Source organism: Dipodomys merriami, unplaced genomic scaffold, assembly GCF_024711535.1.
Source record: "Dipodomys merriami isolate MVZ:Mamm:240054 unplaced genomic scaffold, mDipMer1.0.p SCAF_30, whole genome shotgun sequence".
Classification (NCBI taxonomy): domain Eukaryota; kingdom Metazoa; phylum Chordata; class Mammalia; order Rodentia; family Heteromyidae; genus Dipodomys; species Dipodomys merriami.
In genome coordinates this window covers 8,880,647-8,896,854 of record NW_027204493.1, presented here as the reverse complement: position 1 = coordinate 8,896,854, position 16,208 = coordinate 8,880,647, and the positions used below count along the sequence as shown (strand labels likewise).

Below are 16,208 nucleotides of genomic sequence, written 5' to 3'. Positions count from 1 at the left end.
TAGCCTTGAATAAAAGAAGCTCAGGGACAGTGTCCAGGCTCCGAGTTCAAGCCCCAGGACTGGCAAAATAACAAAGAAAAACCACTCATTTTTCAGTAGAAAACCTGGTTTTAATCTGGTAATGATGTCTGCATTGATTGTAGGACATTTAGGATGTATTTTAATGCTTAGCTTTAATTTCGATACAGTCTCCTCCTTTAAATGATTTTTTGGGGGGTGGGGTCTAGGTGCTGTCCCTGAGCTCAAGGCTAGCATTCTACTACTTTGAGCCACAGCACTACTTCTGGTTTTTCTGGTGGTTAATTGGAGATAAGAGTCTCACAGACATTCCTGCCCAGGTTGGCTTTGAGCTGCAATCCTCACTTCTCAGCCTCCTGAGTAACTAGGATTACAGATATGAGCCATCAGCACCCAGCTTATGTGATTTTTTTTAATTATAAAATTCTTTAGCATATAGATTTCTACTACATTACCTCAAGAACTTATTTTAAGAAGACTACTTGCCATTCAACCCAATGCTGAGAATTCTTTAGAATAGTCTCTCCCTATCCAGAAACAGCACTACAGAACGTCCATGTAAATCACTGAGCCTTCACATATCAGATATTGTCCATTTAGTCCTGGGCAGTCATTCCATTCTGGCAGTCAACACTCATCTGTAGGTAGTCTGGTATATAGAGGACCATATACAATGTATTTGCCCTAGACAATTTTAAAAGGATATTTCCACAGATTAAATATAAAAATGAAGATCTCGGGCTGGGAAGGTGGCTCAGTGGTAGAACGCTAGCCTTGAGCTGAAGAGCTGAGGGACAGCACCCAGGCCCAGAGTTCAGGCCCACGACTGGACCCAAAAAAAAAATGAAGATCTCTTTATCCCTTCTCACAGTTACTAAACATAGGTCACATTACTTAGCAAAAGTTCTATGAAGCATGAAGAACATTCACAACAATCATTTCTTTGAGAAAAGGGACATCATTCGAAAACAGGAAAAGCTGAAATGACCAATGTATACAGTGATGGGTACATTAATTACCCTGATTTGAGCATTGTACATTATAAACATATCAAAATATAACACTACATAATAAATAGACAATTACTATGCATTAATTTTTTAAACACAGTAGGAGTGACTCCTGTCTATATTCCTAGCTACTCAGAAGGACCTTGGTTAAAGGACAGTGCACAAAGAAAGTTCTCAAACCCCGTTTAATCAATTAAAAACTATGCATGGTAATGAAACGTAGGTAGGAAGACCTTTTTCCAGGCCACCCTATGTATACATATGAGATCTCAAATAACCAATAAAAAGGAATGGTGATGTGTTTTCAAGTGACAAAACACCATTCAGCAAACATGAGGCCCTGAGTTCAAACCCCTGTACTAAAGAAAACAGAAGAGAAGAGAAGAAAAGAAAAGGAAGGAAGAGGAAAGGGGAAGGGGAAGGGAAAGATAAAGGGGAAGGGGAAGGGAGGAAGATGACACTGAAAAACCTTCAACACCAGAAAAAGTTAATTTTCTACAATTGGATTTCAAAGAGTTAGCATGCAATAAATGAAAAAATAAAATGTAAAAATTACTTTGACCACCAAATCAGAAGCCAGCACTTCCCTTGTCCCTTGGATTTGAGCTCCTGCTGCTCTGTAGTGATCATCTGAGAACTTAGAAGCTTCACCTGCACCAGATTCCACAACAACATTAAAACCTTGCTTGACTAAGGCCTGAACACCAGCAGGAGACAATGCCACTCGCTTCTCATTTTGGAAGACCTCCTTGGGGACACCAACAGTCAGTTGCTTATATGGAATTCCTACAAAAACAAGGTAAACAACAACAAAAAATATATTTAGCAACAGATTTCAGGAAATGGAAATAAGCAGTCTGTTCTTCAAAAATTACTACATACTGGGCTGGGAAGTTGGTTCAGTGGTAGAGGGCTTGCCTTGCATGCATGAGGCCCTGGGTTCAATTCCTCAGCACCACATAAGCAGAAAAAAGCCAGAAGTGGCACTGTGGCTCAAGTGGTGGAGTTGCTAGCCTTAATCTAAAGAGCTGAGGGACAGCGCTCAGGCCCAGAGTTCAGGCCCCACAACCGACAAAAAAAAAAATGACTACATACAAGTTGCTATTTAAAATGATGACTTAAGCGTGTGTTTTTTCTCATATGTAGATCTTAGACCTAAAGCATTACCTCCACATACTCCATGTAAATATACACAGGGACATATGCATACATATATGACCAAGCAGGAGTAAAATTCCATGGTATAAACCCTTGAAACAATTTTTAAAAATGAATAGCATGAAGCTGAAACACGTTTTAAATAGGAAATATAGGGGGATATAGGGAATAGGAAATATAGGGTTGAATGGAAAAGGGAATAGTGGAGGTATACAATTATACTCAATGTACATATATGAAAAAAGAAGTGTAAAACTCAATGTAATTGGTGGGTAAGGATAGATGTAGCACAATTCATAAAAATGGAAATGTTAACTTGTAATCTGTAAATCATTTAAAGATAAAAAATTAATAAAAATTTTAAAAAGTAAATGATGATTCATAATCATAAGCCCTTTACCTTTTTTGGTAAATGATAACTTTTTTATTCCCCCTCTCCTGAAAGGTCTAAATATTTTATTTAATCCAATGGATCTTTTCAAGGCACATGACAAGCTTACTTTATTCTTAGGAGGAAAAAAAATAGGATAAAGCCGGTGCCGGTGGCTCACGCCTATAATCCTAGCTATTCAGGAGGCTGAGATCTGAGGATTGCAGTTCAAAGAAAGCCAGGGCAGGAAAGTCTATGATACTCTTATCTCCAATAAACCACTAGAACACTGGAAGTGGCGCTGTGGCTCAAGCAGTAGAGCGCTCGCCTTGAGCTGAAGAGCTGAGAGGGACAGGGCTCTGGCCCAGAGTTCAAGCGCCACAACCAACAACAACAACAACAAAAAAGGATGAAAGATCACACACAGCATGCTAAGGGAACTTTTTCAATTAGCTCTTTCAATCCCTCTGGGATTATGGTCTTAAATAAATCACTCTTTTGAAGAAAAGTCCTGACTTGAGGTCCTGACATACCCCTAGTCCCTTCCGTGATGACTGGCCACAGGCAATTCCTCAGAGATTTCTAGTGTTATATCTATACTCTTAGCAAAAAATGATTAGACAAGGCCTCCACAACTAGGTCAAAGATAATCATCTGTAAGGAAAAACAGCATCCCAGCCAAGGAGATGACTTATGCAGGAATGGTGCTCAAGAACACTGTGTTAGCTGGTGACCTACCCATCCAATCATAAATTCAATGATTAAATTAGTGACTGACCAATCAACTCATAAACTCAATACATTCAAACCTTCTGAGAGGTTAGAATGAGAGACTCAAAGAAAGAGACAAAGAGGAGAGTTGAGTGGTACTGAAATTATCTGTAAGCACAACTATAAAGTAATCAAAGGGAGCTCAACAGCACAACAGTACTAAATAAAGGGAGAAGATGAGTCATAGCTATGAAATTGAGAATAACATTCCATTTCTTCAGGAAGCACCTAACGGGAGTCATGAGCTCTCTATCATTCTTCCCAACAATACAAAGAAACAAACCTGCATCACAAAATATAACTTGATATGATTCAGTTTCATGCAGCCCAAAACATCTTACAATATGGGCTTATAAGGTAACTGTGAACATACACAATAAAAGATGAATCAAATTATCAATACAGAATAATTTATGGAGCCCTTAGAGTGGTTAAGTCAACCTAAAAGTACTTGAATTGGAGAAGTAAAAAACAGGTAAATATTTAGATGGATGCAAAAATTTAAGTCACATATACTTATCTGGAGTCTACTTATCTGACAGCCTCAAATCTAAAACACTACATACCAAAAATCAAGCACATTACCAAAGATGACCAAAGTTATATGAGAAATATTTAGGAGTCAACTAAAATGGCTTCCACTGGGCTGGGAAGGTGGCTGAGTGGTAAAGCGCTTGCCTTGCATGCCTGAGGCCCTGGGTTCGATTCCCAAGCACCACATAAGCAAAAAGAAAAAAAGCTGGAAGTGGCGCTGTGGCTCAAGTGGTAGAACACTAGCCTTGAGCTGAAGAGCTGAGGGACAACGCCCAGGACCAGAGTTCAGGCCCTACGACTGGACCCAAAAATAAATAAATAAATAAATAAATAAAATAAAATGGCTTCCACTAACCAAACAGGATAATTCAAACATCAAATAGAATATTAATGCTGGAAGTGGAATAAAACATGTCCAAAGTGTTATAATCCAGGAGTTTGTATTGATTCTCAAAAAAAAAAAAAAAAGTATTTTAAAGCTGTCTGGACCAGTACTGAACCTCAATCCTCTCATCTTCAGCCTCGAAGCAACTGTCCTTCATTTTTAAGTTTGTGTTACTATTAATGTATTCACTAAACTGCCAGGCTTTTGAATTCTTATGCCTGCCTAAAATAGAATTCATAGCCTCTTTCCTCCTGCTCAGGTGACACAAGTGGCAGCGTATATTTGCTAAGAGTTCCCAACTTGATCTCCAGATATTTTGTTTTAAATTAACTCTGGCAAGTCAGGTCATAGTATGACAAAAACAAAAGCAAGTAAATGTATTGAGGATATGAGGATTGTCCTTATGAGTAAATTTATGAACACCAATTTTAATAATGTTCCATTTTATATATAGATACATACATATATATATATATATATATATACATACACACACAAGACTTTTAGGTTTGGTTTCTGATCATCAATTTATATTATTTTTTAATCTCTAAAAGATATTCTTTTTTTTCTAAATGAAAGGTGTTATGACCACACTGAAAAGTATGGCAAGCAATTCCAATCAGCATTCATATTTTTCCACTTGTTCTTTTTCCCTTTCATTCTTTCTGTTTTCACTGTTCAAAGAATGACCTTGCTGACCCAATATCTGGGAGGCAGAAACTGGAGTTCACCATTCAAGGCCAACATTTATAAAATTCCATCTGATTTAATGGCTGAGCAGTACCATGCACCTATCCCAGCTACAAAGAAAACACTATCACTGAACAAGGTTAGGCACCCGTGTCATTCCCAGTCACTCAGGGAAGTACAAATAGCAGGATCACAGCCCTGGCCAGGCCTAGTAGAAAATGAGACCCTACCAACACAAAAAAGGAACTGAAAACATGGCTCAGCAATAGAGTGCTAGGCTAGCAAGCAAGAGGCCCTAAGTCCATTCCCTAAAAAGAAAAACTTATCCATTCTATCCTCCATTATGAAGCCAAATGCCATTTTCAGCTTGACATATTGCTCTCTGGAACAAAAGTATAAATGTCTAAGGCTCCTGCGCACACAGCCATATGCCTGAGGTCTAACCAGTGAAGGGCAGATAGAAATGCTTAGATGATCTTTGCAAAGTCTGTGAAGAGAGGTGACTCAGATTAAAAGGACCCCCTTTAGCCTCTCCTCTTTCTGGCCTATATCCCCAAACAGAAAAATGAAAGGGTCCTATCAAGAAAGGCATTGCAAGCCACTGGAAAATTTCACTCTTACTCTGTATGGGCTAGGAAAGTAATAATGAATTCTGAAGAGAATACTGACATGATATTTCAACTTTAAATAGATTATTCTCAGAGTCTTATGCAGAATAGATTGTAGGATAGGAAAGGGAGGAAGTAAAAGACAATTTAAGAGACTAATACAGCAGTCCAGTGGCAGACAATGGTTTGTATCAAAAGGAGGTGAGAAGAGGGCAGATCACAGATAAGGCAGGGACGGCTTCAACCTACTCATAGCATGTAGGAGGACTCCAAGGCGTCTCACCTAAACAACGACAATGAACTTGCTATTTATTAAATTGTGAACAATATAGATTAATTGATAGCCTTAAATCCAAATCCTTGAGCAGAAGTGAGCTATGTACAGTACAGTTCCCCTTTGTATCGGGGAGACTACTACTAGAAATAGTTACTATGAGTAATAGGCACCCAAGTACAGCTCAACTGCTTTACCTTTTTCCTTTTTCTATTTTTTTTTCCTTTCTATTAGAAATGGCAATCAGGAAGTTCTAAACATGAAAAATATAAAATAGATCGCACTTTTTTTTTTAATGGTCACCTGCAAGGAAGCACAAGGTTATAAAACTGAACGGCTTGCTCTTTATCAGCAAAAGAGCTATTAGCTCCTAAGACTTGAAACAAACATTGCAATAAGACGTTACCTGGCTTCCCAGGGGATTTACACCACAGTGCCTGATGTGTGTGAAATGTTCGTACAAAATTCTTCCTCCCAGGTAGAACCTTACAGGACCCCAAATTGCTTAGCAAAGGACACGAGCAGCCAGTCACCACTGTTTTCAATAGGTTTGCCATGATGGTATGAATTTCCAACTTTCCAAACTCCAATGTCCTTGAAGGAAAATCTCTAAGAAGAAAGAAAGAAAATGTTTAGATGCCAAGACTCCCATGATACGTTTACCACACAGGCTTGTGCTTGCAGATGTGGTAAACTGTGAGCTCTGTTGAATGTGGTTCTCACAAAGTGGACATATGTTTCCTACTCTAACAAGGTGAACTGTGGCTAGCTTTTGCTGTTACTGAGGCTCCTTCATCCACCCCATGCACTCTCCTCTGGGACACATGGAAGGCACTCCCACCATCTCCACAAGTCCTAATGTTCCCCCACCTTTCTCAGCTTTCCTTCCAGAATAGAAAAAAGCATATGCATGCACAGAGCCAAACACAGAACCCAGTGGACTCCATGAACATTCCTCCAGACTCCACAGGAAGAAGGATGCAGCTCAGTTTTAATTTCAGAACTATTGCCACAACTCCCCAAAGAAGCATCCTTTAAAATGTCAGAAGGAAACACTGGTAGTGGAAATTCTCAATCCAAGCAGTGCTAACTCACAAGATACCCTTTAATTCAACAAATATGTGCCTGGGGACAGGTTTTGGCAAGCCTAAGGAACACTTGCAGAATCAAACTGGACTGGGTCATCCACTTGGAGATAAGAAAAGCAATAACATTACAAAGTGAAGTGGTGCAAGTTCGGAGTTCTTTGATGGATCAAAGAGGAGATCTTTTATCTATCCTTTAGTTCAAAAGGAAAAGGCATTTAAGACCGAATAAAACGAAAGCTAAAGAGAGGGCGCTTGCAATGCTATTATCTTCAGGTATGCAATTAAAAATGAGTCTGAAGGTTGGGCGCTGGTGGCTGACATCTGTAATCCTAGCTACTCAGGAGGCTGAGATCTGAGGATCAGTTCAAAGCCAGCCCAGGTAAGACAGTCCATAGGACTCTTATCTCCAATTAACCACCAGAAAACCAAAAGTAGACCTGTAGCTCATAGTAGTAGAGTGCTAGCCTTGAACAAAAGAGCTAAGAGATAGCACCCAAGCCCTGAGTTCAAGCCCCATAGCCAACTAAAAAATATAAATAAAAATGAGTCTTATTAATCCTTTACATTTGTATAGATGGTTTAAATTTAGTCTTCCCATTTGAGCCCTAAATCATTCACAAGTCCTAGGAATATCCTCCTCACTCATTCATGGGTCACATGTAGGTCCACTCATAGCTAAGAATGGAAAGCAAACTCAAAATTCAGTCACGTTAGCAAGTGGAGTCATATCTGTAATCCCACCTACTTGGAAGTCAGAGATCAGGAAAATTGATGTTCCAAAAAAAAGTTAGTGAGACTCCATCTCAACAATCAAGTATGCATGCTGGTACATACCTAGATTCCTAGCTCCATGGGGGGGCATACATAGGAGGATCAAGGTCCAAAGTCAGTCAGGGCAAAAAACTTGAGACCCTGTCAGAACAATAACCTAAAGCACAAAGAGCTGGAAGTATAGCTCAGTTTGGTAAAGCACTTGAGGACAGAGGGCTCTGAGTTCAAACACCCATACTGAAAGAAAAAAAAAGTTCAGCCAAATATTCCAAATGTTTATTGAAATCTATGCCAAGGAAAAACTGAGGGCAATATAAAGGTATTACAAAGATAAATAAAAGACAGTGCTTGTTTTGAGGGAGGGATTTTTTTTTCCTGACATCACTTAAATAACTTTTCCCCCCCATGGGGCTTGAACTCCAGGCCTGAGCGATGTCCCTGAGCTCCATTTCTAAAGGCTAATGTCTACCACTTTGAGCTACAGCACCACTTCCAGTTTTCTGGTAATTAACTGGAGATAAAAGTCTCACAGATTTTTCCTGCCTGGGCTGGCTTTTAACCCTGATCCTCAGATCTCAGCCTCCTGAGTAGCTAGAATTACAGTCTTTAGCCACCAGTACTCAGTTAAATAACCTATTCTTATCCCAACCTCCCTACTTAGCTGTCTTTCTCTTCCTGGATCATTCCAATTCTAACAGGGCTGACTAAGCAGTCCCAGACTTCAACAGCAAATGAATGAAGCTGGCTCCAATAAAGCCTAGTATTGTTCAAGTTTGATAACCGTGACAGTTTGAGCTGACTCTCTCGCACATCATTCTGATTTAGAAAAGTAGCAGAGGTACAGGTGAACCTGTTGCAACAATGAGAAGTACAAGTTGTCATGTCAAAAACGAACTTTACAACTTTGGTTGGGGAGTAGGGGGAGGATGGGGGGGGCGAGGGGGAAGACTTGGAAGGGATGGGAAGGGGAAACAAAGGAGGAGGCTACAATGTTTGATAAGAAATGTACTCATTATCTTGCCCATGTAATTGTAACCCCTCTGTACAGTTTTTTCACAATAAAAAAATTTAAAAAACATTGATTTACAGCTTAACATATATAAGGTAAGCAGATATCTATTAAAAAAAAAAAAGAAAGAAAGAAAAGAAAAGTAGCAGAGGAATCCAACAACTTTCTAGGGTCCTTTTAGGTTCTAAAATCCTCGTGTCAAATGAACTTTCACAATGTTTTAAAACTGAAGTCCTATTTCATGGCGTGAAGTCTGGAAAATGGTAACTTGGTATTTAACACATACTTGAGGTTTCAGACATCAGAAGGACCAAGACTTTCAGAGACTAATTAATTTCTTTTTTAAAAAAGTACACTTCAAGTGTAAACACACAGGGCAGAGACCAGGAGGTAGTTTATTGGCAAGAGAACATCTTAAACCACCTTGTCATTGGCCAGTCTGTTTTCTCCTTCTCAACAGTCACATCCCCTCCTTGCATCTTTACTTCAAATGTGTCTTGTGACCATTCATGTGTTTTTATGCCTTTGAAACAATATGGGCAATGTTTACAACTCAAAATTTACATGAAAAATTACTTATTTAGCATGCATGCATATGGTTGCTGAATGTAAGTTATATGGACAACTATCTTTCCAGAACAGTGTGTGTGTGTGTGTGCATGTGTGTGGTTCTGGAGATGGAAGAGCCTCAAGCATGCTAGGCAAGCATTCTACCACAGAGCTGCATCCTCAGCCCTACCCTAGTAGACATTAAAATCCTTGGAAGTAAGCACTGAATCTAGCAAAGGAAGACTGGATAGAATTTAAGAGGGTGAGCTCTGGGCTGGAAGTCCCTTCTGCCCTTCCACTATCTGTGTAACCTTGGCAACTCACTTAATTTCTCTGTACCTGATTTTATCATCTTTAAAATGAGAATAATAATGACATCGACTACAAATGGCTTCTCCTGAGGGTTTGAAAACAAAATACTCTGGCAATAGAGTTGTTGAGAAAATTAAAAGAACAGGACATCTGGCTAGCTGTTATATTCACTTTCCAATGACCTGTGGCCCAGAGCTTTGTATAAAAAAGAGACATCAATAAGTATTTTTGGACTGAAGGACTGGATAATCAACCGGTTATTCTAGAGCTTGGTTACCTATTAAACATTCTCCAAGTATTTTCAGAAAATTTCCTTTGAAAATAAAATGTTTGACCAAGCATGGTGATCCATGCCTGGAATCCCAGCTACTATTCAGGAAGTGGAGACAGAAGGACTGCAATTCAAGGCTAGCCCAAGATAATGCAAAATTAGCTAAAGACCTTATCTGAAAATAAAGTAAAGGCAAAAAGATTTAGGAGTATGGCTCAAATGGTAGAAGCTTGTTTGCTCCAGGACTAAAGTTCAATCTCCAGTACATCAAAAACTTTAAAAGACAAATGGAATGTTTGTAAAGACCTGTGGAGCTGGGTACTATTGGCTCATGCCTATATTCCTAGATACTCAGGTGACTGAGATCTGAGGCAGTTTGAAAGCAGCCCAGGCATAAAAGTCCCTGAGACTCAAATCTCCAATTAACCACTAGAAAAGTGGAAGTGGAAATGTGGATCGAAGTGGTGGAGCACCAGGGACAGTGCTCAGGTTCTGAGTTCAAGCCCCACTACCGACCAAAAAAGAAAAAAAAACCCAGGAAAACCCATACTTATTAGCAAAAGAAAGCATTCTCAGCAAGCCAGCAGAAAGTAGGATAACTGTCACTTCAATCATTTCAGTCTTTTTTAAGGGCATGCTTTGTAAATAAAAGGAGTAAAACAAAGAAGGCAGCATTTTAACTAATATGTAGGCAAGGGAGCTCCACCCTCCCTGACAGCCTATCTTAAGCGTAGCCCAGCACCCAGGGCAAATAAAGGACACTTGTAAATATATAAACAAGTCATGCTTTTAACAGCTACATATACCAACAAGGACACAATGCCCTATCCTGGAAAGGCATGCAGCTGTGACCTAGCCCCAAGCCACCAGTGCCGTGGCCAGTGTCACAGGTGTTGTCTCTGGATAACTAAACTGCCACTCCAAGAACGTGTGGTAGAAAGTTATTTATAACTTCTCTTGGCAACGCATTGGTCCAGGCTGCCTAGCACTCATTCCGAGTCAAGTTTGGACCAGCTCTGGGCCCGAGCCAGGGCCCTGGGCCTCCCTCAGCTTGGCCCCACTGGTCTGCGCCCTCCTCCCCCACCCCACCCCACCCCAGGCCTCAGAGGCTGGCACCCACCACCACCACCAGTCTGCCATGAAGTACATCTAAAACTTCTGCTAGTTGTCTCCCTGTGTCGCCAACCAACCCGCAACCGCACTCTCCAACTTCCTCTGCGAGCAAACACAGTTTGAGGGCGTCCAGCTGCCGTTTCTCTGGGGACACTGCCCACCGAATGTCTTTAATGATCTTCTCCACCCCCTCCCCTCTTGGAGGCCAAAGTGATCCCAGAGGACTTTCGCCCCCCTCACCCCAGCTCCCAGATCTGCACCTGGCACGGCTGCGGTCTCATGTTCTGCCTTCTGCTAGGGATCCCAGTCCAACCCCACTCTCACCCCCCAACTGCCTTCCACACAGACCCAGCAGCACACAAGAAAGGGGAGACAAACTACCCGGCTCGGGTGCACCCCGTTTCCAGGGCCCCGCGGGCCCCACACCCCGTCTGCTCTCAGCCAGGTCTCTGCGCCCCGAGGAGCCTGCGTGGACAGCCGAGGCCGCGCGCGCTCGGCCCGGCTGCGCCCTCCGCGCGCCCGCAGCGCCAGCGCCGCCACACGCTCACCTGGGCGGAGGGCTGCGCGCCCGGGCTGCGCGGGCACCGCCACGCCGCGCCACGCCGCGCCACGCCGCGCGGGCAGACCCGGCTCCCCGAGGCCAGCGCCTCCAACCCGGAAGAACAGCCCCAGGCCGGTGGCTCCGGCGACGCCCACTTGATGGCTGCGGCGCCGCCCGGCCCCGCGCCCCCCTTCCCTCAGCCCCTTCTCCAGCCCAGGCCTCCCTCCTGCCGGGGCCCCTCGCGCTCCCGCCAGGGTCCGTTCGGGAGAGGAAGGCGACCGGACGGAAGGCCCACCCTGCCACAGGGGGTCCCGCCGGCTGGCGGCCCGCCCGTCTTTGTCTGCGCCCGGGCCCGCGGGACCCCGGCCCCGCCCCCGCGCGTCCCCGCCGCCTCCCCTCGTCCTTGTCAATCAAACCCGGCGCCCGAGCCCGCCGCGCGCGGACTTTCAGCAATTCCTTCGGCCTCCCCCTCCCCGCCCGGGTGAGCCACTTACAGACCCGCCCTGCTGTCCCACCGGAGCAGACGGGCGGGAAGTGGAGCCCCGCTCGCCCGTGGGGCCGGCCTGTCCTCCCGCTCTCTAGGAAAATAACCCTCAACTTCGGTAACGGGAGAGGACCAAAGGCAGGGGAGGCGGAGGAGGAGGCGAGGAGGAGGAGGAGGAGGAGGAGGAGAAGGCGAGGGGCGGGAATGGGGGCGTTGTTTTCCAGTCTGGCTTGGGGAGGTGGAGTTAAATTGCTCAGAAACGGTGGCAAGGCCCGAAAACGAGCACACATCTGCCCGTCTGTGTCTTCTGCACCCGCGCCAGCCCGGGGGAAGCTCCTCTTCTGCACCCAGCGTCTGGAAGAGGCCCACGTTGGACCTTGACCTTGTGAACTTTTGCTGACCGGCTCCAAGCTGTTTTCAGCAAAACCGTGGTGACCTGCTAGTTCCTTCCGCACAGTTACTCATTCTGCAGGTGTATTCCCGCTGAGAGTAAGGGAACGACACATGGAGAAGACAATGCTCACTCACTCACCAAAGGGACACGTCATGAAGTGCCAGTGTTACTGCTTTCCACTTTAGTTGAAACAGTCAATGGGCAGAAGGCAAAGCCGGCCTTGCATAACTCGGGGGAAAACAAGAAATGTGCCCCCAGAGAAAATCTTACTCTGAGAAACGTGTTATGTGTTTAATTCAGCATGAAAGATCATTCAGCAAATGGACTCCACAGTAGGATAAAGTAAGACAAGTCTGTGGCCTGGAAGAGTTTGCAGAAAGGAAAGATCTCAGTGTCCTGTTTTAAAATAATAGTGAAGCTGGGCTCTGGTGGCTCAGCCTGTAATTCTACTTACTCAGGAGGCTGAGATCTGAAGATCTTAATTTGAAGCCAGGGGAGGCAAGTCTGTGGCTTTTTAAAATTTTTATTTTATTTTATTGTAAAGGTGATGTACAGGGAGGTTAGTTACATAAGTAAGGTAATGCGTACATTTCTTATGGAGCATTGTTACCCAATCCCTCATTTTTCTCCCAATTTCCTTCTCCCCCCCTCACTCTCGCACTCCCCCCGCCCCCGTGGTAAAGTTCATTTCCAACATAGCATCTTGTGAGTATTGCTGTTGCATTGGTTCACCCTTTGTCCTTTGTCTCATCATTTTGTTATTCCCCTTCCCTTCCCCAAATCAGATAAACATAGATTATAAGACACAGGTATCCAAAAAAAAAAAAAAAGTGACAACCAAGGATACAACAAAAGAAAAATGAAATAACTTCACACAGTACATTAAAAAAAATTCTCCAGCTAATCACAGAAAAAGCTTGAATTGGTAATGTAGCTCAGTGACAGAGTTCTAGCCTTGAGCAAAAAGAGCTTAGGGACAGCGCCCAGGCCCCGAGTTCAAGGCCTAGGACCGGCAAAAAAATAAAATAATAGTGAATAAGTGCAGCTTTAGAGACAGGTCAGTGAAAGGGCAGGTACAGTGAGGCAGATAAATAAAGATAAGGGAGTAAATTATGCTGCAGATATTAGTAGAGCATGCCCTTGGTTGTTCCTCAACACTGCAAAATAATAATAATAACAATAAGCTTTTTATAAAATCAACACGTTTGTAGAGGGTTAGGGTTGCTTCTTTTTCTGGGCTTAAAAATGAATGGCTCCCTAGGTGCCAGCAGCTAAGGCCTGTAATTCTACTATCTCTGTGGGCTGAACTTTGAGGATCATGGTTCAAAGCCAGCCTCAGGAAGAAAGTCCAGGAGATTTTATGTCCCATTAACTATCAAAAAGTTGGAAGTGGCCAGGCGCTGGTAGCTCTCAACTGTAATCCCAGCTACTCAGGAGGCTGAGATCTGAGGATCGAGGTATAAAGCCAGCCAGGAAAGGAAAGTCCTTGAGACTCTTATTTCCAATAAACCACTCAAAAGCCGAGGTGGTGGGCTGGGAAGGTGGCTCAGTGGTAGAGTGCTTGCCTTGCATGCCTGAGGCCCTGGGTTCGATTCCCCAGCACCACATAAACAAAAAGAAAAAAAAAAGCCAGAAGTGGCGCTGTGGCTCAAGTGGTAGAGCACTAGCCTTGAGCTGAAGAGCTGAGGGACAATGCCCAGGCCCAGAGTTCAGGCCCCACGACTGGACCCAAAAAAAAAAAAAGCCGAGGTGGTGCTGTGGCTCAAGCGGTAGAGCGCTTGCCTTGAGCTGAAGAGCGCAGGGACAGTGCCCAGGTCCAGAGTTCAAGCCCCACAACTGACCAAAAACAAAAAAAAGTTTGAAGTGGAGGTGTGGCTCAAGTGGTAATGCGCTAGACTTAAGCATAAAAGTATAGGTACAGGGCTGGGAAGGTAGCTCAGTGGTAGAGTGCTTGCCTTGCATGCAAGAGGCCCTGGGTTCGATTCCTCAGCACCACATAAGAAAAAAGCCGGAAGTGGCGCTGTGTCTCAAGTGGTAGAGCACTAGCCTTGAGCTGAAGAGCTGAGGGACAGCACCCAGGCCCAGAGTTCAGGCCCCACGACCGGACCAAAAAAAAAAAAATAAAAAAGTATAGGTACAGAGCCCAAGCCCCTGGGACTGTCCCCCAGCCCCACTAAACACACACACACACACACACACACACACACACACACACGCCCCTGGGACTGTCCCCCAGCCCCACTAAACACACACACACACACACACACACACACACACACACACACGTACGCACGCACGCTCCCAGCTGGGGAAATTTGTACTCCAAGGAATAAAGTAGTTTGGAGACATTTTGATTGCTACAACTACAAAGGACAGGTTTCTAATGCCAAATATACCATATTTTATAGGGCAGACCCTCACAACAAGATTGATCCAAACCCAAATGGCAAGGCTGAGAAACCCCGGCTTAAATTAATGCTCAGTGTGTTATTGAATTTGACTTGACTGTATCACCTGAAAGCAAATTTAAAGATAACTGCTTCTCACTTCTGAAAAAGAATAGTAAGCCATACTGTCATTTTAATAATGAACATGTGAAACTTAATTTCATTCTCTTCATTTGTACAACCATAATTTGATTACCATTGCTTCCAATAAAACATTTGTTACATGTAACCTATCATAAGCTCCTACATTTAATTATGTATGCTGTTCACACAAGGAATCTCAAAAAAAGAAACAAAAAACAAAAAAATGAATGAAGATTTCTTTTTTGTTGTTGTTGTTGGTTATGGGGCTTGAACTCTGGGCCTGGGCACTGTCTCTCAGATCTTCAGCTCAAAGCAAGTCCTCTACCATTTGCTCCACAGTGCCACTTCTGGTTTTCTGGTGGTTTATTGGAGATAAGAGTCTCACAGACATTCCTGCCCAGGGCTGGCTTTGAACCATGATCCTCAGATCTCAGCCTCCTGAGTAGCTAGGATTACAAGCATGAGCCACTGGCACCGGATTTTTTTTGGGGGGGGGGGCCTGGTCGTGGGGCCTGGGTGCTGTCCCTTAGCACTTCAGCTCACAGCTAGCACTCTACTACTTGAGCCACAGTGCCACTTCCAGCTTTTTTCTTTTTGCGTATGTGGTGCTGAGGAATCGAACCCAGAGCCTCATGCATGCAAGGCAAGCACTCTTCCCAGCCCCCAAATGTTTATTTTAGAATAGCATTTCTCATATTTGCAATCTCTTCTTGTACACTGTCCTACTATTGGATGTTTTCATTTTAAACAAATTTCAAAATTAAGATACCTATCAAAATTTAAGCCTTCTGCATTTTAACAATAAAAATAAATAGCATTTAAAAATAGCATTTAATATTTAGAGTCTTAACATATCAGAAGCAAAAAGGGTAGCAGGTTTCATTATTGTAAATTTAAATTTTTTAATCTATGTTAAAGCCTAAAAGGCAAAAAAAAAAACAAGTAGACTAAACACTCCTAGGATGATTTATTACCAAAATCTGGCATCCAGTTAAAACCAGGTCAGAGAATAGGTAAATTTAATGTCTTCTCATCATAACACGTTAAACAGTTGTCCAGTTTATTATTTCAAACTTCCTTTTTAAAAGTACAATCTATTATTAGCTAACTGAACAGCTGCAATGAGATAAGATTCGTAATATCTAACAATACGCACACTTGGCAGCTTTTATGAGAAAGGTCATTAGAGCTGGGGATATGGACTTAGTGGTACAGCACTTGCTTAAGCCTGTGTAAGACACTACTGATTTTGGCACCACTACTTGTGTCTAACTTCCTGAAAAAAAAAAAAAAAAAAAGAGTACTCTGTAAAGTAAAATGGAAGGAA

The 16,208-nt window shown here is 43.1% G+C and overlaps 1 protein-coding gene across 5 annotated transcripts in view; it reads right to left on the bottom strand.

Moving 5' to 3' along the window:
- The window catches only part of Nnt (nicotinamide nucleotide transhydrogenase), a 96,541-nt gene extending 84,440 nt beyond the window's left edge, over positions 1 to 12,101 (bottom strand). The window contains exons 1-3 of one of the 5 annotated variants that reach the window (XM_070041138.1): positions 11,967 to 12,101; positions 6,225 to 6,427; positions 1,585 to 1,814 (exon numbers count right to left, since the gene is read on the bottom strand). In XM_070041138.1, the coding sequence (XP_069897239.1) occupies positions 1,585 to 1,814; positions 6,225 to 6,375 (381 nt within the window). In that variant the 5' untranslated portion in view covers positions 6,376 to 6,427; positions 11,967 to 12,101. Of the gene's footprint in view, positions 1 to 1,584; positions 1,815 to 6,224; positions 6,428 to 11,312; positions 11,334 to 11,479; positions 11,589 to 11,966 lie in introns of those variants that run through there. The other 4 variants (XM_070041140.1, XM_070041141.1, XM_070041139.1 and 1 more) reach the window with 4 other exon arrangements.
- Between the last annotated feature and the right edge of the window lie 4,107 nt (positions 12,102 to 16,208).